Source organism: Achroia grisella, unplaced genomic scaffold, assembly GCF_030625045.1.
Source record: "Achroia grisella isolate CSIRO2021 unplaced genomic scaffold, CSIRO_AGI_Agris_v1 utg2183, whole genome shotgun sequence".
Taxonomy (NCBI): domain Eukaryota; kingdom Metazoa; phylum Arthropoda; class Insecta; order Lepidoptera; family Pyralidae; genus Achroia; species Achroia grisella.
In genome coordinates this window covers 1,253,017-1,280,349 of record NW_026712719.1, presented here as the reverse complement: position 1 = coordinate 1,280,349, position 27,333 = coordinate 1,253,017, and the positions used below count along the sequence as shown (strand labels likewise).

Genomic DNA, 27,333 nt, shown 5'->3' with positions numbered 1-27,333 from the left:
ACTTTTGTAAAGTGACAAGTGACAGATGTCATATTTGATCATTGAAAACGTAGATGGAGAATGTTATATATCAATATCTTTTTTTTTTTTTTTTATATTATAATTGTCTTTGATAGCTTCTTTAACTTTTTTTTTTTTTTTGTAAAATATTTGAATATCCGATTTGTAATTATTTAAAGGTTAAATAGAGGTTGTTACACATGATTATTCCACTATGTATATATATATATATTTCTCTTTTCGTTTATTACTTGTCATGGATACTTGTATGTGTTATTACCATTACTTTTTTTTTTTTTTTGTGATATCATTTGATTTCCGATTTATGTTGAAAATTTAGTCTTATTGTTTTCAGTTATGAATGTCTTAAACGAAAAAATGCATTCATGTCTTCCATTCCACTGGCGGGTAGAGACAATGTCTTGTTTAATTCTAGTTATATTTATTATTTTAGTTTAGTATATAGTATTTATTATTATTATTATTATTCTATATTTAGATATAGCTGTATACAATAATGTACGACATGCATAATGTAAGCTTTCACTCTGTCTCCTCATCCTCTTCTACAGACACTAGTTTTTATAGTATACCCACACCCTTAGACGAAATTTTACATACCGACTTCGATAACGTACCCAAAAATTTTAATGTTGTGCACATCAATGCACAGAGCATTCCAGCTCACTTCCCAGACATGCTAGCGTCGTTCGATGTTGCCAATATCCAAGCTATACTCGTCTCTGAATCTTGGTTGAAACCCTGTCTTCCTTCTTCCTGTTACTCGCTGCCTGGCTTTAATCTCATTCGCAATGACCGCGTTGGCAAGGGTGGTGGTGGTGTGGCTATGTATCTCCGTTCACACATTCCCTACAAAATAATTTGCTATTCCAATACTACCAATCCCTCTAATGAAGCTGAATATCTCTTTACTGAAGTAAACCTTTCCCATTCCAAAATTCTTTTAGGTGTTTTCTATAGCCCTTCTCCTTCAATAGATTACTTCGCTCCATTAGAAAACCTTTTGGAAAAGATGATACCATCCTATGAGCATACTATAGTCATGGGTGACTTCAACACCTGCCTACTCAAAAATGACTATCGATCCGATTGTCTGCGGTCTGTGGCTAAGGCTTGTAATCTTACTATCCTACCGCTTCGTGCTACACATTACTTCCCTAGTTGCAGACCGTCACTGTTGGATCTCATCCTTGTCTCATCTCCTAGTCTTGTTGCAAGCCATGGTCAACACACTGCGGATGCTTTTTCATTTCACGATCTTATTTTCCTTTCATTCCAAATCCGAACTCCTAAATTTAGACGTAAAATCATCATGCAGCGTAATTTTGGTACCATCGACCTGGATTGCTTGCGCAGGGATGCCCTGGACTCTGATTGGGACTCGGTTCGAAATGCTACTTCTGTGGATGACCAGGTAGACCTATTTAATAACATTGTCACTGAGCTATACGACCGTCATGCTCCTGTTCGACCTGTTCGAGTGAAACATCTACCTGCACCGTGGTTGACTAAGGAAATAAAAGATATTCAGAGCAGGAAAAACAAAGCTAAAGCAAAATTTAAATCCAATCCAGACAAATACCGAGAGCAGTACATAAAAGCTAGAAATTACTGCAATAAGGTGTGTAGAGAGGCGCAACGTCGCCACATTCATTCATCTGTAGAAAATAGTGATCCGGCTAAGGTCTGGAAATTTCTTAAAACTCTTGGGGTCGGTAAAAATCACGATTCTAATTCTAAATTTTTCAATGTCGATATAGACAGCCTTAATAGGCACTTCTGTACTTCTACTGTTTTTGATAACAACATTAAAAGAAATACACTAAATCTTCTTTCTACCGCACTAACCCCTAGTTTTCCATCCTTTAATTTTCGTCTGGTTACTACTTGTGATGTTGAGAAGAGCTTGCTATCAATAGGTTCCGACGCTATGGGAACTGATGGTATTGGTCGTACTATGATCCATCTCATCCTTGACATTATCCTTCCAGTAATTACCTTAATTTTTAACAACTCGTTATCCTCAAGTGTTTTCCCTTCCATTTGGAAAGATGCCAATATTATTCCCCTTCCCAAAAAATGTAAGCCGTCCTCGTTCTCTGATTACCGTCCTATTTCTATACTTCCTTTCCTGTCCAAAGTTCTTAAACGACTTGTTCATGACCAACTGAACAACTTCCTTTCCAAAAATCATCTCTTAAACCCTTTCCAATCTGGCTTCCGAGCTGGTCATAGTACGAATACCGCACTGCTTAAAATCACCGATGATATTCGATATGGAATGGAAAATTCGCAACTGACTGTTCTTACATTGCTGGATTTCAGTAATGCGTTTAACACCGTCGATATCGATATCCTACTGGCACGTATGCGTTCAATTAACATATCTCCAATGGTAACAGACTGGTTTCAAAGTTACCTGTATGGACGACGGCAGCGTATACGAGTTGACAACAGCTTCTCTTCATGGTGTCAAATTACTGCCGGCGTTCCTCAGGGTGGCGTCTTATCTCCGCTTCTTTTTGCGCTTTTTATTAATTCTATTACTATGCAGCTTCATTCCTCCTACCACCTTTATGCAGACGACCTCCAAATCTATTCGCAAGCCCCATTACATAACATTGACACTGCCATCCTTACAATTACTGCAGATCTAGATCTCATTTCTAGTTGGTGTAAAAACTTTGGACTAACATTGAATGCTTCAAAAACTCAGACTATCGTTATTGGCAGCCCTCGGTATATAGCAAAAATCAATTGGAGCACTCTTCCTCGAATAGTGTTGGACGGAGTACTCATTGAGTACAGTGATAGCGTCAAGAACCTGGGCATCCACTTCGACAGGACGCTGTCTTGGACAGTTCAGATCGCCGAAGTGAGTCGCAAGATTTTCGCTGCCGCAGGCTCACTCAGGAGACTAGGCAATTTCTTGCCAGTCGATACCAAAGTTTCGCTTGCACATACCCTACTTCTTCCTATCCTTGATTACGCCGACACCTGCTACCTAGACCTCACCGAAGACCAATTAAACAAACTTGAGCGTCTTCAAAATATTTGTATCAGGTTTATATTTGGACTTTGCAAATATGACCATGTCTCACATTATCGTGCACAGCTTAAGTGGCTCCCTATACGCCTTCGCCGTGACTGGCATATTCTTTCCCTTCTTTACTCCGTTCTCTTTAATCCTGCTACTCCTAACTACCTCAAAGATAGATTCTTATTTCTCGGTGAGGCACAACATCATGGCTTACGCAGTGCAACAAACCTCCGTCTCAAAATCCCTTCCCACACATCCTCATTCTACACCAAATCCTTTTCGGTACATGCCGTTCGACTATGGAACTCATTACCTTCCTCCATACGTAGCTCACGATCACTACCCAGCTTTAAGAACTCGGTCAAATCACATTATCTTTCCTTATAATGTTTCTTTTCTGTCGTCACCATTGTTATATTACTAGTAGGTATTATTCCTATGCGTGTATCACAGTTACTTGCTGCTTGCATTATTTTGTGTTGTGTTGTATCTATTTATTGCATGTTGTTATGTATGTATGTATGTATGTATATATATATATTTATATATATATATATATATAATATTAATATTGGTGTATACTGTTTATATATGTAATATGTTATGTTATTCATTATTATTCATTTGTCATTATTATTATTATGTTTTTTTTTCTCCTATTCTAGTGCCACCTCCCACCTTTTACCCTTTCTCCTCTACCCTAAGGTTGCCTGGAAGAGATTACATAAGCGATAAGGCCGCCTTTTGTACCCTTTTATTTTAATTACTCTATTAATGTAATTTTTCCTGGTGCAATAAAGAGTATATAAATAAATAAATAAATAAATAAATAAATAAAGTCGCTGTCGCTATCTGCCCGTTCATATGTATGCTTACATTTTTAAAACTACCTACTAACGGATTTTGAATCGGTTTTTAATAGATAGAGTGATAAAAAAAAATTGTTATGACTATTTAAAAGTGCTTAAATTAAGTTTATTTGAATAAATGATTTTCTATTCCATTCTGTTCTATTCTTAGACCTAATCGTTATTATTCTTAAAACACTAACTTGACAAATATATGTAAAAACTATTAAGTGTTGATTATAAAAAATATCACAAACAATTATTCTAGGTGGAAAATAAATAATAAAGCTATTGACTGAATAATTTCAAGAGCTCTCAAAGTGAAAATTTACATAATGGAAGACGGGTAACTAGTGAAATTATAACCAATAGTTTCGTCTTACAATTTACAATTTACATTTTACACGGACAATAGTATTATTCTCAGTGCAAATGGTAATATTTTATAGTGATTTATTAATTAGTTGCTCTTAAAATCACTATTAAAGATAGGGGTTGGTGTTAGAAGAATGGAAATTTAGGGTTGTAAGTATTTTAATAAGTAATAATGTTGTAATTAGTTTGCAAGTATATCCTGCCACATTATTAAAAAAAATATAACAAAAAAAAAATTAGGGGTGGACATTTAGGGCTACGAAAGATAGGCTAGTTATTCTCAGTGCAAAAGGTAATAGTGATTTATTAATAGTAGTATTATTTAGTTGCTCTTAAAATCACTATTAAATAATAGGGGTTGATAGAAGAACTAAAATTTATTGTTGTATGTATTTTTAATGTCACATTATAAAAAAAATTGACCCTTTTTTTGAAATTAGGGGTGGACATCTCTTATCATTTAAGGCTATGAAAGATAAATAGTTATTCTCAGTGCAAAAGGTAATATTTTATAGTGATTTATTAATTTGTTGCTCTTAAAATCACTATTAAAAAATAGGGGTTGATAGAAGAATTAAAACTTAGGGTTGGTAGGTATTTTTAATGCAATATTTTTAAAAAAATTAAAAATAAAAAATAAAATTAGGGGTGGACATTTAGGGCTACGAAAGATAAATAGTTATTCTCAGTGCAAAAGATAATAGTGGTTTTTTAATTAGTTACTCTTAAAATCACTATTAAAATGGGGGTTGGTGATAGAAGGATTGAAATTAAGAGTTGTATGTATTTATAATGTCACATTATTTAAAAAAATTGAACAATAATTAAATTCAAATTCAAAAATCATTTATTCATGTAGGACATTTTAGCCGTTTATGAATAAAAAAAATGTTAGGGGTGGATAACGCTTATCATTTAGGAGTACGAAAAATAAATAGTAGCCGATTCTAAGACCTACTGAATATGTATATAAAATTTCATAGAAATCGGTCGAGCCGTTTCGGAGGGATACGGTAAATGACATTGTGACACGAAAATTTTACGCGAGGTACCGCTAGCAACTAATATATATACTACTAGCTGTGCCCGCGACATCGTTTGCAAGGAATAGAGGACAAATGAGGAATTTCGATTTCATCCCCTATTATATTTTATCCCTTTAAGGGTAAAATTTGTACAAACTTTTAATGTACATATCGATAGTCAAAAGTTTAAAAAATAAATTTCAATATTCTAAGTTTAAAAATGACGATTCTTCCATAGAATATTTTATCACCCCTTTCAACCCCTTACAACCATTTCTTCACATTAAAAGTACCCTACGTCCTTTCTCAGGATCTAGACTATCTGTATACCAAATTTCATTTAAATCAGTGCAGTAATATTTTTTTTATTTTTTTATTTCTTTTTCTCAGGACAATTCACACAGCACCATCTAGACCCAAGTTAAGCAGAGCTTGTGTTATGGGTACTAGATAACTGATACATATACATATATATTTTTTTTTGTAAATACATACATATTATACATAGAAGACATCCAGACCGATACAAACAATCATACTCATGAATACAAATTATTGTGCCGTGTGCGAGGAATCAAACCCGCGACCATTGGTCGAAAAGCGGTGTAAACCTCTGGACCACCGAGGTCGTATTGGCGTGAAAGCGGGACAGACAGAGTTACATTCGCATTTATTAGTATGGATTTATAAATTTAAAAATAAATAATAAAAGTTACAGAATATTTCATCTCCCCTTATTAACCCTCGCATTAAAAAGTACCCTATGTCCTTTCTCAGGGTCTAGACTATCTGTATACCAAATTTCATTTAAATCGGTACAGTAGTTTTAGCGTGAAAGCGGGACAGACAGAGTTACTTTCGCATTTATAATATTTGTAAGGAGTTATAAACTTAAAGGTAAATCATAAAAAACAATCATCACCTATACTCGACTGATGACATAAAAACTGTTGGAGTTACGTTACCTTACAAGTTGGACGATTACGATTGGTACGTTATCATCCTGATCATCTGGATGAATGGCGGTCTTCCACAGTACGGTTTTCTAGAAACTTTTTGCCCCGCACAACCACATTGTGGAATCACCTTCCAGCAATGGTATTTCCGAACCGATACGATATTGAAACCTTCAAGAAAAGACCTTATTCCTTTTTAAAAGGCCGACAACGTACTTGCAATTCCCCTGGTGTTGCGGGTGCTCATGGGCGGCGGTAATCACTTACCATCAGGTGAGCCGCATGCTCGTTTGTCCCCTGTGTTATAAAAAAAAAACGTCAATTGGCGTGATATCGCTGTCGCATGGCGTCTCAGACGAGGTGGGTCGGGTTAAATCGAATCTCGCAGACTCTAGTGACACGTACAACTCGATTGTGCCGACCCGCTGTCGATATTGAATTGATAACTTGATTGGAGCATCTATGCTTGAGTATCTACTAGTACGAGCAAAATAATAATAACTATATGTTCTCGCCCAGTGGTCAAAAACGACCATCTATACATATAAATAAAATTAGACTGTCTATTTGTTATATTAAAATAACCGTTTTTTTTTTTTTAAAAAAACATTGTTTTGATTCGAATTTATTCTTGACTAGCTGTTCCTGAGACTTCGTCCGCGTGGAATTTAACTGTACTATTTAACTACTAACCTAAGTTACTCCTTATTACATCAGGTACCCGCCAAAAAAAGTCCCGTCGAAATCGATCCAGCCATTTCAGAGATTAGCCGCAACAAACAAACGGACAAAAATTGTAAAAAATGTTATTATGGTGTATGTACAGCATTTATATTTATATGCATGTAGTAAACAACGATTATTTCAACATTACAAACAGACACTGCAATTTTATTTATATGTACTCTGGTCTCTCTCTAGGTAATTACCTATCAAATCGATAGGTAATTACCTAGAGAGAGACCAGAGTACACCATCTTATTCAAATCAAATCAAATCAAATCAAAAATCACGTAAGACATTTCAGCCGCTCATTATTATCCATCCAAGAAGCACACAATTTCACTAACTTAATAATAATAATAATCTCAGGACAATTCACACAGCGCCATCTAGACCCAAGTTAATCGAGCTAAAGCTTGTGTTATGGGTACTAGATAACTGATACATATACAACGATATTTGAAAACACCCAGACCGATACAAACAATCATACTCATGAATACAAATGTTTGTGCCGTGCGAGGAATCGAACCTGCGACCATCGGACGTAAAGCGGTGTGCTAGACCGCTGGACCATAGAGGTTGTCAAATAGATACTAAAAATCATACTACGCGACAAATCTAACCCGCGACCGTCGGTAGGAAAGCGATGAGTTAAACCTCTAGACCACCGAGGTCGGCAACTTATATACATAAGTAAACAAGTGAACCATATGAAACTCTACCACCTAAGTACATTATTAAATATTAACTTAATAGTTATACATGATTTCTCAGCTAAAATATGAACTTTCTTATTATAATTATTAAGTGCAAAGCTTGACGCGACGTAGTAACAAGCCTCACTGAGTTTTACGCTTAAAAGCTTCTACGTTTATCGACTCTAACGAGAAATAGGAAAATATTAACATGATAATAAAATATAGAATGGAGTCCATAAAAAGCTACAACAAAAATCTGCAGAATTTGCCAAGCTGAAGAGAAAATGCCACTACACATCCTATGTGGTTGTAGCCCACTCATGCATAAACGAAATATCTCCTTTGGAAAGTATACACTCTATCCTGAGGAGATAATAATATGGCGCTGTGATAATTATTTAGGTTAAAATACCTATACAAAAAAATAACCTAAATAATATATTTATACACCTAATAGCGGATAAATAATAATAATAATAATAATCTCAGGACAATACACACAGCGCCATCTAGACCCAAGTTAAGCTAGCTAAAGCTTGTGTTATTGGTACTAGATAACTGATACAAATACATAGATTTTTTCGTAAATACATACATATTATACATAGAAAATACTGAGAAAGATACAAACAACCAAACTCATGAATACGTTTGTGCCGTGCAGGAAATCGAACCAGCGACTATCGGAAGTAAGGAGGTGTGTTAACCTTTAGACCATCGAGGCCGATAAAAATCATTCGGTTACATAGCCATTTTAACGTTGATAGCTATAATCTACATAACATCACGCTAGGGCCAATAGGAGCGGAGTAGCAATGAAAAATGTAGCGAATACGGGGAAAATGTGAGGCAGATGAAGTTTTATTTAATTTTAATATATTAAAAAATTTGCATTTGAAATTTAATTACATCTCACCTCACCTCACCTCACCTCACCTCATCTCACCTCACCTCACCTCATCTCACCTCATCTCACCTCAACTCACCTCACCTCACCTCATCTCACCTCACCTCATCTCACCTCATCTTATCTCATCTCATCTCATCCCATCTCACCTCATCTCATTTCATTTAATTTTATTCCAATACTGTAATTTATATACCCATAACACATATGTATTCGTATATTCTTGCGCTATATATCACTCAAGTAAGGGTGTCATCGTATTGGATATTTCACGTCGGTGTTTGCGGGAACGGCTCACCGCTGAGGGTCCATGATAAATGACGTCAAGAATCTACATGCTGTTTACGGGATGATGATATCTGGTTATAGAAAAATGGACTTTATTAATGTATAGACGTGGTATCATTTTCGCTTAATTCGCGTTCTATGGTACAGTTTTAGGCGTGTATGTATTTACAAACAAATTTTTAGGTTTGTTAGGATCAAGTTATAGATTTGGTATTAATTATGGATATAAATTATTCGTGTTAAGACCTCGTTAATAATATAAATAATAATAATAATCTCAGGACAATTCACACAGCGCCATCTAGACCCAATTTAAGCTAGCTAAAGCTAGTATTATGTGTACTAGATTACTGATACAAATACATGATACTAATACATACATATTATACATAGAAAATACTGAGAAAGATACAAACAACCAAACTCATGAATACGTTTGTGCCGTGCGGGAAATCGAACTAGCGACTATCGGAAGTAAGGAAGTGTGTTAACCTTTAGACCATCGAGGCCGATAAAAATCATTCGGTTACATAGCCAATTTAGCGTTAATAGCTATAATCTACATAACATCACGCTAGGGCCAATAGGAGCGGAGTAGCAATGAAAAATGTAGCGAATACGTGGAAAATGTGAGGTAGATGAAGTTTTATTTAATTTTAATATATTAAAAGATTTGCATGTCCATAAATTGGGGCAATTAAACAGTTGCCAATAATTGTTTTACTTGAATATATTATCTAATATTTAACTACGGAAATAAAATTTAATTACATCTCACCTCACCTCACCTCACCTCAACTCACCTCACCTCACCTCACCTCATCTCATTTCACCTCACCTCACCTCACCTGACCTCATCTCACCTTACCTCACCTCACCTCACCTCATCTCACCTCACCTCACCTCACCTCATCTCACCTCATCTCACCTCATCTCATCTCATCTCATCTCATCTCACCTCATCTCATTTCATTTAATTTTATTACAATACTGTAATTTATATACCCATAACACATATGTATTCGTATATTCTTGCGCTATATATCACTCAAGTAAGAGTGTCATCGCATTGGATATTTCACGTCGGTGTTTGCGGGATCGGGCTCGCCGTTGAGGGTCTATGATAAATGACGTCAAGAATCTACATGCTGTTTACGGGATGATGATATCTGGTTATAGAAAAATGGACTTTATTAACGCATAGACGTGGTATCATTTTCGCTTAATTCGCGTTGTATGGTACATTTTTAGGCGTGTATGTATTTACAAACAAATTTTTAGGTTTGTTAGGATCAAGTTATAGATTTGGTATCAATTATGGATATAAATTATTCGTGTTAAGACCTCGTTAATAATATAAATAATAATAATAATCTCAGGACAATTCACACAGCGCCATCTAGACCCAATTTGAGCTAGCTAAAGCTAGTATTATGGGTACTAGATAACTGATGTATCAGTACACAGATATTTGTTTTTTCATAAATACGTACATATTATACATAGAAAACACCAAGACCTATACAAACAATCATACTCGTGAATACAAATGTTTGTGCCGTGCGAGGAATCGAAGTCGCGATCATGGGATGATAAGGCGGTGTGTTAACCGCTAGTCCACCGAGGTATCGAGCATTGTACTCGTAAATATATTAAATATTAAAGAAGAAAGTTTAAAAATGACTTGGTGTCGTCCTGACTGCCAGGTCTAGTTATTTAGTATAGTGTCTTATTTTACAGTAGGCTTTTGTTAGTATCGAAAGTTATTTTATATATGTCAATATAACATACATATTTTATTTACTAGCTGAGCGTGGAATTTAACTTAATTTTTTTAAAATAAATGAAAATTTCTAAATAAAAGTAGCCTAATTTACTCCTTATTGCATAAGCCGTCTGCCAAAAAAGTCTTGTTAAAATCGGTCCAGCCATTTCAGAGATTAGCCGGAACAAACAGACAGACAAAAATTGTAAAAAAATGTTATTTTGGTGTATATACCGTATTTATATTCATATGCATGCAGTAAAAAACGGTTATTTCAATCCAACAGACACAGGTCATATTACAAACAGACACTCTAATTTTATTTAGATGTATAGATTAAATAGTAAAATATTTACGAACGTACTGTCTCTTCTTTTTTCTGTTCTCATCTCATTATATTCGTCTTTGAGCTCTCTCCTTTACAGTCGAAAAAATTACGAAATGGAATGAAATCTGATCATTTAACTTATAGTTAAATGCATGGATTATTACATTTTTTTAATTTATTATTAATTTACTTTTAATTTAAATAATAAAAATAAAAATGCATTTTTACAATCTTTGAATGTCATATTTATTTATATTAAATCAACAGTCTAGAAAATAAGTTTCAAGCTTCTAGCTTTAAAAATAACGACATATAACCTTACATATCCCCTTTCAACCCCTTACAACCCTTTTTAGCATTAAAAAGTACCCTATGTCCTTTCTCAGGGTTTTGTCTATCTATGTACCAAATTTTATTTAAATCGGTTCAGTTGTTTTAGCGTGAAAGCGAGACAGACAGAGTTACTTTCGCATTTATAATATTAAGTAAAGAAGTAAGGATTTATGATAATTTCACACTTGTTGACAATAAATAACGCTTTTTACATTTTCTGTTGTATAAAATGAAATCCCTGCAAATAGTTGAAAAAAAAATATTGTGTTATGTTTAAAATAACCCCCTCCGATCGATCCCCGGCCCCGATCCCTTCCGATCGGCCCGAGCCAAGGTTCAAACCCCGGTGCCCTCAGACTAAAGTCGTATCCGTCAGGCGAGAGTTGGCCTTCAGCCGCTCCATAAGTCCTTCCGCGGGTTTGGAGTGCCATCTGCACTCGCCCCTTATCGTCCGGTGAAGCTGTAAAGGCCAGCTGCGGCCAACAGCATTAGAGTAGTCAAAAAAAACCTCTAGTTCCGAGTGCTTTAGAGCTAAGAGGTACTGACTAGAAGCTCAGCCCTTATTCTTTTTAATGAGTACCAGTCTTTCAATGACAACCTTATTATTGTAGTAGTTTAACATATTATATTATACATATTTATGAAAGTATATATATACTAGTATACTAGAGTAGTCCGAAAAAAAATACCATGTTTTTTAAAACCCTTCAAAAGCACATCCAAAACTATACAAGTACGCTTGTTCACATATAAAAAACGACCAATGAAATTGTAGAAGTGAAAGCACGTTGATTTATGATGGCCACACGGAACGGCCGCTATTGTGCATTGGCACTTTGTTTTGAGTACGCGCTGTGGTCGAGTTTTGTTAACTGCCTTTGAAATTGTGTTTGTCGGTGCGTATATTTTTCCTGTAGATTTTTAGTACTACATAATAGCTAACCGAAAGAATAACTCGACATTCAAAGCGAGAATGGAGATCGTCATATCAAAAATTATGATCACAATGTATACGAAAAACTAAACTTGCTGTTAGAAATAGAAATAGAAATAGAAATAATCTTTATTCAAATAAACTTAATATAAGTACTTTTGAATAGTCAAGTTTTTTTATTGTACCGCTCATTCGGAATACAGACTCATCACAAGAAGAATGTGTAAGATATTGTGTGTTGCTCTTTTAAATAAACAATGATTTACTTATATTTAATTAACAACAAGGATTAGGCATGCGACAATCAACATAGAAGCCGCTACGCACTTAATCTCTGTTTAATCAGATAATAACAATAACATGTTGTTTAAAAAATACATATAACAGTTAGGGAGTCATAAAATACTATTCGCTTCAAAACGTAATTTACTATATTAATAACTAGCTGTACCCGCGACTTCGTCCGCGTGGAATTTAAAATTATTTTTCTAAAATAAAAATAGCCCAAGTTACTCCTTATTACATTAGCTACCTGCCAAGAACAGTCCCGTCAAAATCGGTCAAGCCATTTCAGAGATTAGACACAGAGAGACACACAAAAATTGTAAAAAATGTTATTTTGGTGTATGTACCGTATTTATATTCATATGCATGTAGTAAAAAACGGTTATTTCAATATTACAAACAGACACTCCAATATTATTTATGTGCATAGATTAAATGATATAAACGTATAGGTTTGGAGTTAACTACATTTTATCTGTTTTATAACAAGTTCATTTGATTTTAACTTCGGTGCATATTTTCGGTGCATCAGTCAGTAATAATAAACGGACACTAATTTGTAATTTTCTTGAAATACAAGAAAGCTTTATGACATAATTCACTATTAATGCAAATTATTATTGTATAGTGTCATTTTGTACGCGTAAAAATTAAGTTATGCATGCTGTATCTACATCTAGAAGGATGTGTTACTTAAATAGTTTGTTTAATGTGTATTAAGTTATGTACTATGCAAGACATCTAGTTTTGTAGACCTAAAATAAAAATAAAAAAAAACTGATTTTGTGAACCGTTATTATGGGATACAGTCACCTAGATACATCAAAATAATAATTGCATTTAATAATGTCTAGTAAGACAAATTCAATATTGTCTACTAACCACTGCTGTGTCTAAACTGTGTCACCTCACCTTACATTTTCCTATTGTCATTTAGTATATAAGATCAATATTTTTATGTACATATTGTCTGTCAATTATCATCTGTGCACGTCCCCTAGTATTTCAGGCGTTCATAGGCTACGGTAACCGTTTACCATCAGATTGGCCGTATGCTCGATTGCCACCACAATAGTATAAAAAAAAATCTGTAATACACATCGTCTCACACAACAGCATTATCATTCACCCGTAACAGTTATCTTATTCTTGTATCAACGATGAAGAAACACTTCAAATTCACTGACATATTAAAATATCAACTAAGAAACTATACGGGTCCAGACTTGTGCAACTCAAGTTTGTAAAGTTGGTAACTTATTCAAGATTTGTGCAATGTTGTCCCGCGAGTGCACGCTCGGTTTTGATACAATTCTCAACTTAGCTCGTTTTACGATGAAAAACTTATAAAATACTAGCTATTCGCCCCAGCTTCTAACCACTACATGTATTATATATATAAACCTACCTCTTGAATCACTCTGTCTAAAAACTTTCTAAAATTAAAGATTTTTTTTTAATAAAAGTAGCCCAAGTTACTCCTTATTACATTAGCTACCTGCCAAGAAAAGTCTGCTAAGAAAATCGGTCAAGCCATTTCAGAAAATAGCCGGAACAAACAGACGGACAAAAATTAAAAAAAAAATATTTTGGTGTATTTATATTCACAGGCATGTGGTAAAAAAAGGTTATTTCAATATTACAAACAGACACTCCAGTTGTATTTATATGTATAGATAATCTGTATAACTAAGTTATCACGGGGAGTGTTCTGTGGAATTGTTCGGATTAATACCAGCTGCTGAGTTTCACCCCCGTACCACCCGCCAGAAACTGAAATACCATCCTGATCATCTGGATGAATGGCGGTCCTCCACAGTGCGGTTTTCTAGAAACTTTTTGCCTCGCACAACCACATTGTGGAATCACCTTCCAGCAATGGTATTTCCGAACCGATACGATATTGAAACCTTCAAGAAAAGAGCTTATTCCTTTTTAAAAGGCCGACAACGTACTTGCAATTCCCCTGGTGTTGCGGGTGCTCATGGGCGGCGGTAATCACTTACCATCAGGTGAGCTGCATGCTCGTTTGTCTCCTGTGTTATAAAAAAAACACCATAAAGATTGGTTTATAAGAGAAATATCATCCACACTAATATTGCCTATTTAAGCGGATTTAGTTTTTCTTCCTACCAATCGGTTACAATCGCCTCGGCCAGCCTTTGTAAATCGAGAGCCATTTACGTACGAACACACAAAGGGAGAAAAAGCCTCGCCCGCTTCCAGTGACATTTTTTTTTCCAAAGAATCGTCGCAAAACCGAACAAAGGACTGCAGAGATAAAAGTATTAGGAGCTTGTAAAACTTGCTCTTTCATAATTCTCGCAGTTCCCCATTCGCTTTTAGAATTAAAAACAATAATATACCTGCGAGAATAGGAGAAGTGCTGTAAGAAAATTACATTATTGTCTTTGTGACTGTTGGTATCGTAGAATAATGTTTTTGTATGTTTCCGTTGAGAAATTTGTTTTGTAAAAGAAATTATAAATAATAATAATCTCAGGACAATTACACAGCTCCATCTAGACCCAAGTTAAGCTAGCTAAAGCTTGTGTTATGGGTACTAGATAACTAATACAAATTTATAGATATATCTTTTTTTTGTAAATACATACATGTTATAAATATCCAGACTGATACAAACAATCATACTCATAAATACAAATGTTTGTGCGGAGGATCGAACCCGCGACCATCGGACGGTTTGCTAAACCGCTAGACCACCGAGGCCGTCAAATAAAGTACGGTAATATTGACAATAATGGCAATGACTATCTTTCGGTATATGTATTTCTGAAGAAATACTCACAAAACAGCTAGTACGGTATTTTTTAATTTTATATAATTTGTAGGTGATAGAATGAGTGGACTGTATGTGTGATGTAAATCAAACAATGGATAGAAAATGGTAAATACTTATAATGAGGATAGTATGTGTACAAACGTTTGTAGGCAAAAAGTGACAATAAAATATATGACAATTCTAAAAGAAAATACATTCAAAATTGATAGAAAAATAAATATATAAAAATGTGCAAAGAGTTTGCAACATAATTGATACTGTATTTCTGACTGGTTCTTCAAAATAAGATACGACTAGAATAGGTAAAATATTTACAGATAGACTAATCAAAAAGAAAGAATCATTTTAAGCTGAGTTTCAGTTGAAGGATATCTATCATAATATCAATGCTCTCTGGAATCTAAATATATATAACTCAAAGGTGACTGACTGACTGACGTAGTGATCATAATATCTATGCTCTCTGGAATCTGAATATATATAACTCAAAGGTGACTGACTGACTGACGTAGTGATCATAATATCTATGCTCTCTGGAATCTAAATATATATAACTCAAAGGTGACTGACATAGTGATCTATCAACGCACAGCCCAAACCACTAGACGGATCGGGCTGAAATTTGGCATGCAGGTAGATGTTATGACGTAGGCATCCGCTAAGAAAGGATTTTGATAAATTCAACGCCATCTAGTCCCAAACTAAGCAATATTGGGCTTAGTGGTTGGCTAAAATTGTTTTTTGTTATTATTCTTTCTATTTTTCTTTCCTTTTACGTGATTTTATTTTCTGTTTTCATTATAAATGAAATTTGGTAAACAGATAGTATAAATCTTGTGAAAGGACATAGACTGCTTCTTGAAACGAAAAAAAGGTTGTATGGGGTTGAAAGAGAAGATGAAATATTGTATGGAAGTATCGTCATTTTTAGAAGCTTGGAAATTATTTTTTAAGCTGTTGATTAAATATAAGTAAACATAACATTCAAAGTGTGTAAAAATTTTACCCTTAAATAAAATAGGGGATGAAACTTTGTATGAAAATTCGTCATTTTTGTAGCTAGAACGATGAAACTTTTTTCTTTAGCTTTTTTGGGTTAGATTATTAAATGTTTTTTGGCCAAGGTCATTATTTCACGCGGACGAAGTCGCGGTCACAGGTAGTATAGTATAAAATGAAATTGCTTCCGCTATCTGTTCGGTTAGACTCTTTAATCTATGCAACGGATTTTAATGCAGTTTTCACAATACACACTATGTGGAAGATTTATATGTACAATACATGTATGATTACGTTTGTTTAATCAGAGCCTGCGAAAAGTCCAGGAGATATTAATATATTCATGTGACGACCAGGTGGCGAGGGTCAGGAGCATGGGCCGGTGTTCCTGATGGAGCCTCCACCGCGGCTGGTGTTCTCCAACAGTACGGGCGCGCGAGTGTCGTGCGCCGCTCACGGGTTCCCAGCGCCGCAGCTGGCCTGGCAGCAGCCTGATGGGGCCCAACTGGACGATGTACCTGGCCTAAGGTTAGTGGTAGCATACCTTTATCTCCAGCCGTCGATATTATACTTATATATATGTCGCAGAATCAACAAAGAGGCTCAATTGATTAGTTTCTACTAGACTAGCGCCATCTATAATCGTTGTTGGAAACGTCAAGCGGTTTGCTTGGGTGAGGTCGGTACAGGGTAAAGCAGTTTTAACGGCTATTACGAAACGGCACTTTTGAATTGGGGGCGAGCGCGAGAGGTTGTTCTTCACTCTGTACCGAACTTGCCGCGTTTCCCTGACTAATCCGTTTGCATCTGGCTGATCGTTGTTGAATTTATTATTTTGTTATCGGGAGTGAGTTAATAGACGATTACACTTTAAATCAAGACTATTATTTCTTGCCTACACCATGCCCAACATGGGTTCTGATGACGAGGTATCCCAAGTAGAGGAACTACCCTCGTTATATACATATATATATTATTATGAGGCCGTCTAGCCTCGATGGTTAATTTTTAGCCAAGCGTTTTTAATTATGTTAAATTCGACAGATATAAATAAATAATCCTGGATAATTAACACAGCGCCATCTAGTCTAGAAATTTTATATTTATACTCTGTAAGTCTGCGAATAGATTGTTATAATTTTTTGCCAAGTATTAAGTGATAATGTTAATGAATTTTAGTATTGTAAATTTTTGTCTATCACGAGATTTATTCATTTCTATACCACACGAGACAAATGTGCTTGCGGCTCACCTGATGGTAAGTCATTACCGCCGCCCATGACCACCTGCAATATCAAGTCAAATGCGTGCATCATCATCTGCTTGTTCCTTATCCCATTTATTTGCGGTCGTCGTAATATGTTTTTCACTTCCATTCATCCCTGTTCGCAGTCATCTCGTTCTTTACTCTCATCCTTATCATATCATCTTTCACACAGTCCATCCATCTCTTTTTCGGCCTTCCTCTACCCTTATAACCATCCACATTCATATGTAACACTTTCCTTAAAATATTATCTTCATTCCTACGCATTACATGCCCATACCATGATAGGTCACTCTTCGATCTCTCCGACACCAGCGCTACTTTCATACTTCCTCTATTGAGAAGAAAAATGCGTGCGTTTAAAAAAAAAGTTTATTCTTTATATTGTATTTTTTACATTGCACTGAATAAAATATTTTTCTTTCTTTCTTTCTTTCTTTACAAACGAACAAGCGAACTTAAAGAAATCCATATCCCCTACAATATAAGTAGCGATAAAACTGTACTATGAAATCCCTTTCATATAATTTCAATAGGAATGCCTTATCTTTAAATTATACTCTGTAATACGGAGCAAAGATTCAGAGGCAGCCCACATGAAATATGCATCAGGTATTTGGAATAGTGCCCCGGGTCTGTGACTTGTGTGCAAGGAAATATACGGAGTTATTGTCGAATTCTGAATAATGTAGTGTCATAAGCATATACTTATAGTTAACTTGCATCGATCATACTTAGATCTTCAAAATGACATACAAACTAACTAGGGAGAGAAAATATTAGGGCCCTTGATACGGCAAGACGAATCTTTAATAAACCCACAACTTCGTCCGCGTGGAAAAGAGTTCTTGGATATTTAAATAATTAAATATTTACATATTTAAGGCTAAATATAAAAAGAAAAAAAAAAGTTTCGTAGTTCTATCTTCAAAAATGACGAATTTCCATATAAAACTTTCGTACCCTATTTTATAGTATCCCCTCAAAAGGTAATTTTTTTACAAAATTGAATGTCATGAAATGAAATAATTTATTTGCGAAATATTGGTATAGTAAATATGATGTTATACATGAAATTGATTGATCAGCAATATTTACCACTAGCTTTTGCCTGCGGCTTGGGTCGCGTTAATTTATCCCCTAGGTAGGTTTATGCAGGTCTATTACAGATTCTTATGATATGTCAAATCTACCGTCAGTCCGGAATGATTTCGAGATGTGAAGAACTGACGAGAATCTCAGCTCGTATTCTTTTCAAATAAATGTACATGTTTACAATAACATAGATGAATTTAAATTCAAATTTGGTTTTATTTTGTCTTGTTTTGGGATTTGTAGTGTGTACTGTTACTTGATATCAAATGTAGTTACAATGTCGTTTTGTAGTTGTCCTGAATCTAAATATACACCGATGTATCGATCCTATTCCCGGGAAGGCTCGCCGTGCTTCCGAAATAAACGTGACCCAAAAATAACAATGGTACAAACTTTCTATTTATAAAACACTGCATTTATATGGTTACAAATTATTTTAAGTTTATTGTTTTTAAATAAAACAAAAAGAATTGTCTATCGCGCTCGTTTCAGTGATGGCTGGGTCATACTCGTGAACGAGTGCTGCTTGTAGGGTCTGCTCTTATCACTACGACTGATTTAATCTTATTGTGTATTTATATTTGACCCCAATAAATTAGTGCTGGTTGGTAGTATGTGTTCACACGTTTCGAATTGTAAATGTAAACTTACAAGGATTATTTAAAAGAGTAACACACAAGTTTCTTGCTCGTTCTTCTTGTGATGAGACGTCCGAATGAGCGGTAGATAAAAAAAATGTTATGACTATTCAAAAGTGGTTAAATGAAGTTTATCTGATTAAAAGATTTTCTATTCTATTCTATTCGCTATAATGCGGTAGACTTTACTTGAAATGATTTTCCAATTTTTATACAAAACAGACATTAAGCTGAGTTTCTTGTCAGTTCTTCTCATCTCGAACTCATTCCGAACGGACGGTAGATGTGACATATCGGTTTAGCACACCGCTTTACTTCCTATGGTCGCGGGTTCGATTCCTCGCACGATACAATACAATTTGTATTCATGAGTATGATTCTTTGCATCGGTCTGGGTGTTTTCTATGTATATTATGTAGGGATTTACAAAAAATATATACATATATAAGTATTTGTAGAGGTGATTGTGATGACTCTGCGTTCCGAATGAGTGGTAGAATAAAAAAAATGTGACCATTCAAAAGTGCTTATATCAGTCTAGTACCAATAACACAAGCTCTACTTACCGTGGAACTAGATGGCGCTGTGTTAATTGTCCAGGGATATTTCTTTATTTATTTATGGTAATGTAAATTTGCATTATATCATAAACAAATATAATTATATATTTCAAAATAATTAAAAAGAAATCAACAAACGAAACATCGTTCCGGTAAATGGTATTAAATATTTATAACCTATTACCAAAATGCCACAAGTACGATAGGCTGTCGCAATAAACAACCTCTATTTCATGAACAATACAGATGATAATTCGATGGTAATTCCCAAATGTTCGGTGCGAGCCGTAAAGTCAACAATGTTATGTGAGCCGGCTTAGTGTACAGTTGCCAACCGTCCTGTTTTCTCAGGACATGTCCTAGTTTTCCAAGTGTCCTGGGAAGTCCTGAATAGTTATTTGGCAGCGTCCTGGGTTTTGAAAATATACAAGCGTCTTACTACTGATTTTCAACAGTATCTAAATATATATAACTCAAAGGTGACTGACTGACATAGTGATCTATCAACGTACAGCCCAAACCACTGGACGGATCGGGCTGAAATTTGGCATGCAGGTAGATGTTATGACGTAGGTATCCGCTAAGAAAGGATTTTGATTAATTCTACCCCCAAGAGGATAAAATAGGGGATGAAAGTTTGTATGAAACTTTGTCAATTTTAAACCGATCGGGCTGAGACTTTGCATGCATAAAGCTACTATGACGTAGGCATCCCCTAAGAAAGAATTTTGATTAATTTCACCCCTAAATTAACGCAAGCGAAGCCGCGGGTAAAAGCTAGTAATTCTATAAAATACTTTTTATTAAAAACCTGATTATATTAATTACTTGAATGTTACTACATATTAATATAACTATTGCAACACTGCGTTCTGTTTTTAAACTGGATAGTCCTGATTTTTTAACTTTCAATCCTGGTTTCTTCAATTTGGGCTTGGTAACCCTAGCTTTGTTGCGTGTCGTGAGGGTAGACGTAATAATGTATACAAAGAGCAACATTCCTTCATATTAACAACATTTACCATATTAACAAGAAGTGACGACTTTGGTGGTCTAGCGGTCTAGCACACCGCTTTACGTCCGATGGTCGCGGGTTCGATTCCTCGCACGGCACAAATATTTTGTACTCATGCGTATGATTGTTTGTATCGGCCCGGGTGTTTTCTTTCGACCCGTAAAATTATAAAAACATTTTTTTCAATAAATTAACTAAAACTATTTTAATTACACTTCATACCGCCTTTCTGAATAGAAGATTAAAAACAATGACTTATGATCCTTCGAGCCGGATACAGCGACCGACAGCTTTCTAAATAGAAGATCAAATACAATGAGTTATGGTCCTTCGAGCCGGATCCCTAAACTCGCCACCGATGTATTTAATAAGTGCTTTAACATATTCACAGATACGTAAAAATATAAATTACTTGAAGTTTAAATCGATACAACAAAGAATTTCATTACAAATAAATCATAATTATAATCTAAGTATTAAATTCTCGTGTCACATTTACGTGTTTATACTACTCCGAAACGGCTTGACCGATTTTGATGAAATTTTATATTTGGTCTGAGTACTACCCGTAAGTGTTAAGAGTGGCTCACCCAAAAAAAATATTTTTAATTTTCAACAATTTTATATTTTTTTATAATGTGGCATTTAAAAATACATACAACCCTAAATTTCCATACTTCTACCACCAACCCCTATATACTAATTTTAATATATGAAAAAATTACCAGGGTCAGCTAGTATCCCATTCAAATTCAATGTATATTCATGTAGGTCTATTACAGACTCTTATGATATGTCAAATCTACCGTCAGTTCGGAATGATTTCGAAATGAGACGAACTAACAATAAACTCAGCTCGTATTCTCTTCAAATAAATGTACATATATATTGTTCAAAATCTACCCTGTACCATCGTAAGCACAGATTATTATATTAGAGTCCGTTAGTTTCTGTTCCCGCGCGTTCCCTTCCCCTCCTTTACCTAGTACTGAACTGACCGTACGCCGGCCATGACGCGCGCGCGCATTGTGTTGTGAATTAAAATAATTAGAACTGTGTTAAACCTACTGTGAAACTGGAAAGCTAGCGAAGATACCTTCGAGACCCTGAAGCCCAAGAAATCCGCAGAACCATACAGGTACGAGACAGATGCTTCCACATATTTTTCCCTATATATATACATAGTACTTTCCCTAACATATATATATTTGTCGAAAAGGAAAACTTACTAAAAAGGAAACGAAAACCACAAATGAACAAAAAAATGGAGCCTTGTATAAAGAAGTGTAATAGGAAATATTAATTATCGTTGGACAGGTTTAATGTAAACATTTACAATCAAGATTATAGCGGCGTCTCGAATTAATTAGCAAATTAATAGGAAACGGGATCCAATTAAAAAACAAATTGCTTATTGAATCCGGGAAGATTATGGCAGAATAAAATATATTGTGTTTTTATTCTACGTCCGAAGATAAAATTTCGAATTTTTAGAATTGTATTTCTGAATTTTGAAATACAAGAATTTTTGAATTGTATTTTTTATTTGAAACATTTTATTTTTTATTAATATTATAAATGGGAGAGTTTATGATTATGGATGTTTGTTACTCTTTTACGCAAGAACTGCATATTGGATTTTGATGAAACTTTACAGTATTATGTTAGAATTCACATCATTATTGTAAAAAAAATCCGATACTTTAAAAATATATTAAAAGAAGGTAGTTTGTTTTTAGTACTAATGAAGTACCCAATGTAAAGATTATTACGAATATTGTAAATAGCGCCATCTAGTATTTATAGACTGACCTACTACACTGACTTTGGTCTATAAATACGGAGGTCGGTAGTTGAATAATCCTCTTTGGTTGAATAAGTCATGGCATTCAGTCGACGAGCGCAGAGCGTGCCGGTTGTTTTGGATGCTAAATTGAACTGTATTAGAAATGGGTTTATCCCGGTCTTATTTGGGCCTGGGGGGAAACCTGCAAGTAGTGAAGGTGAGTGTTAATGCATTCTAAAAGGGCCTTTTTAACCTACACCCGTGTCACAAGTCACGGGCGCTACTTGGGGTTTCCCTTGCGGTAGCCGGCTTCAAAGCCTCAGTCGTCCATCATAAGTAGTGCTTCTTACAATTATAGCTTATACAGCAGAATAACAATGGTTTATACAAACATTATTGACATACTTGGCGAAATACATAACTGAATTTGAAAGCGCAGAAGAGAAAAAGTAGAGAGAATGCACAAGCCGAAAAAATATTACAACCAAGATAGTAACAAGATTAGAAGTTGTTAAACACAGAGCACGTTATCAGTCTGTAAATCTATTTAATAGACTGCCAGTGATTTAAAAGATGATATTTATAAAACAATATCAAAATTAAAATTAAAAAATATTGATTGAAAAAATGCTTACACTCTGTTGACGAATTTTTTGATGAACGTCCGTTACGAAATTATTATTGGTATTTATTTTATTTATTTATTTATTTATTTATTTACATGCTCTCGATGAGTATTACAGTATAATACCAATGCACGATCAATACCAATCAAGGATTAACAATAACAATACTACAATAACAATAATAATTTAGACAAGAATAATACCTATTCTAATATTGTATTATATTACTTTTATTGGTATTATTGTTATTTTGATAATGTTATTGTAGATTTAGATTATTTAACAGAGATTAAGTGCGTAGCGGTTTCTATGTTGATTGTCGCATGCCTAATCCTTGTTAATTAAATATAAGTAAATCAATGTTTATTTAAAAGAGCAACACACGAGTTTCTTGCTTATTCTTCTTGTGATGAATCTGCATTCCGAATAACTGCTGCCTGACGGATACGACTTTAGTCTGAGGGCACCACTAGGGGTTCAAACCTCTGCTCAGGCCGTCGTAATATCGATCCCCGTTTAAATTGTACGGGGGATCGATCGGAGGGGGGAACTAGAGGTAGATTTGATATATAAGAGTGTGTAAAAATTAAAAAAATAGTGGGACTTATCTGGAAACGACTAATTGCAATAAAGATATATTGTAATAAAAAAATTTAATGAAAGGGTACTGTTATTATTAAAAGTCTATTATAGACCCACGAAGAAACACAGAAAAATTGTTTGCAAGATAAAAATTTACCGACTTTCAGAGATCCCCATTACATAGTTATCCGAATGGTTCAAAATCAGATAAATATCAGTAGAACATTGAATAACTTTTGTTAGAACTCAAAAACTTTCGGCACTAAGATAAAGTAATGTCAATTGAACTCTCTCTCGAGCGAGCGAAATATCTTTGATCTAATAGCGATAACAATGTTTGTAATAAAAGAAGAACAGCATTAAAATTGCAATTTATAGAAGCTGATTAAATTATTAATCGTTGAATTTTATATAGATACCAATAGTCCAAGAAATAAGCCAAGGATATTAATTTATGGCAAAAATCGTTTGCCGGATCAACTAATGTACAAACATTAACAAGAAACTTACAGTATTGTTTACTTTCATCATCTATACTATCTATATGAATTAGAAATTTTATCTTTATGTTTTCTTTTTTTAACATAAATTAATTAAAACAAAAATACTTAAATTATCTGTATCGTTAACATTATTGTAATAAGTTATCATTACATTCAAAAGAATGTTCAAAAGAATGTTTGATATGCCATTTAAAAATGAGCCCTATTCATATAGTGTGAGATTCTTACCTTGCCGTAACAATTATCTAATTAGCACGGGAGGTAATGATTTTTAACTGTATACCCTCAAAAATATTTCTTTTGTTTTATATAGTTTATACAATGTTTTTTTTTTGTGGAAAATAAATATTATTATTATTATTATACATCTATCCATATAAATAAAATTAGAGTATCTGTTTGTAATATTGAAATAACCGTTGATTACTACATGCATATGAATATAAATATAAAAATGCAAAATTTTAGACATTTTAAATCAAGACACTATAATTGGTTTTTTTTTTTATAGTATTAAGGATTTTTTTACATATAAAATAATATTAATTTTTGACATAATTTAATATGTAAACATTTAATTACTTATTTAGAAATATTTTAAAAATTAATTAAATTTATAAAAGTAATATTTGTGCGCCTGTTAGCAGGCTGAATATATTGAATGAATATTCATATTGTAAGACCTACTTGTAACATTGTATTCTGCAAATAAGTAAATAAATAAATAAATAAATTAGGGTACACACACCAAAATATACATACCAAGAAAATTTTGATTTAAACCATGTAGTGATCAGTTTTGTCGCAATATTTTCATTTGTTTTCATTTAAGGTTCTTTGAAATTTTACGAGTAGCAACCAAAGCCCGGGGGCGGATCTACCCAGAGGCTTTTTAGACTGCAGCTGTAGGCCCCGTGAATACACATGTTTCGACTTGTAAAATGTGATCTTACAAGGATTGTTTAAAAGAGCAACACACAAGTTTCTTGCTTATTCTTCTTGTAATGAATCGGCTTTCCGAATGATTTTAAAAAAAATTGTTGACTATTCAAAATTGCTTAAATTAAGTTTATTTGAATAAATTATTTTCTATTCTATTCTATTTCTAAATAATTTTATAGGACCGACAAATTCACGATCCGCCTCTGCAAAACCCACAGTCTGCTCAGCGTCTTTGATACTTTGCTAACTGATGAAGGTTAAATAAACATGGGAGTTAGTACAAGATCGAAGGATTCCCTAAAGTACACGCTAGTTTGATGTATATCATTTGTTACCCTTTGACGGTAGTGCGTCTTTGAAGGAGCGCTCTAGAATTTTTTATTTCACTAAAGTTAACAAACCTTGTTATGAATATAATTTTAGCAATTTGAAAGCTTTAAAACATTAAGGTATGTGGTGTTGGAGAAGAAAAGAAAGAAAGAAAGAAATAATCTTTATTCAAATAAACTTAATATAAGCACTTTTGAATAGTCAAGTTTCTTTAATCTACCGCTTATTCGGAATGCAGATTCATCACAAGAAGAATAAGCAAGAAACTTGTGTGTTGCTCTTTTAAATATATATTGATTTAATTAACAACAAGGATTATGCATGTGAGAATCAACATAGAAACCGCTACGCACTTAATCTCTGTTCAATCAGATAACATTGTCAGCGCTATGAATTTTAAGTTAGATATTATCTACAAAAATAATATTATTATTTATAAATTCTTCAATTTTATAATAAGCTTTTTTATAAGACATTTGACTCTTTTTTTTGGCAAATTGAGTACATACTCTGGCAATTTGTTGTAAAACCTTACGCAATTTCCATAGTTCGAATTACTAACTTTCGTCAAACGCTACTTCGATAAAACTAGTTTGTTGACATTACGTAAGCTTTTATTAGTGTAATCACCTACTTTTTTAAAACTGTTAATGTTTTTCCTGGCATACATAATATTTTCGTAGATGTATTGAGAAGCAACGGTGAGGATATTTGATTCTTTAAAACATTTACGCAAAGACTCCCTGGAACCCATACCGTAAATGAAGCGGATGGCCCTCTTTTGCAAAATAAATACTGTATTTACATATATCAGCTGCTTTGCCCCATAATAAAATACCGTATGATATAATGCTATGAAAACAGCTAAAATACGTAAGTTTAGGCGTTGCCACGTCTGTTACTTAATAAGGATGGAAATAATTAGCTGAAGAGATAAAAGAAAGAATGAGGAAGTGCTTGAAAGGGTTAAAGAAAAGAGACGGATCATAGATATTATTGAGAATAGGCGGGGAAAATGTTGAGGCACTTGGTACGACACGACGAACTAATTAATAACATTATTGAAGGAAAAATAGATGGAAAGAGAGGAAGGCGAAGACCAAGACACAACTATATCAAGCAAGTTAAAGAAAAAGTTGAAGTCGTGTCGTATTAACAGCTAAAAAGATTGCTGAAGCTGATATAAACATTGCTAATATTATAAATGCGAAAGTTTGTGAGTATGAATGGGGATGTTTGTTACTCTTTCACGCAAAAACTACTAAACTGATTTTGACGTAACTTTACAGTAACATAGCTTATACATCAGAATTTGGCAATGTATATTGATAAGTGTGATGCAGACAAAGTTGGCCTGGTCAGCTAGTACTTACATATATATTTTTAAATACATGCATATTGTACTTAGAAATAGCGAGACAAATACAAAGAATCATACTCAGGAATATGTTTGTATTATGTGTGTAATATAGCCCGCAATCATATCTATATCTATACATATAAATAAAATTGGAGTGTCTGTTTGTAATATTGAAAGAACCGTTTTTTACTACATGCATATGAATATAAATACAGTACATACACCAAAATTAAATTTTTTTTTCAATTTTTGTCTGTCAGTCTGTCTGTTTGTTGCGACTAATCTCTGAAATCGCTGG

The 27,333-nt window shown here is 34.0% G+C and overlaps 1 protein-coding gene across 1 annotated transcript in view; it reads left to right on the top strand.

Moving 5' to 3' along the window:
* The window catches only part of LOC131842436 (cell adhesion molecule Dscam2-like), a 253,192-nt gene that overhangs the window by 33,790 nt on the left and 192,069 nt on the right, over positions 1–27,333 (top strand). The window contains exon 3 of the mRNA XM_059190968.1: positions 16,688–16,859. Coding sequence (XP_059046951.1) covers positions 16,688–16,859 — 172 coding nt within the window. The remainder of the gene's footprint in view (positions 1–16,687; positions 16,860–27,333) is intronic.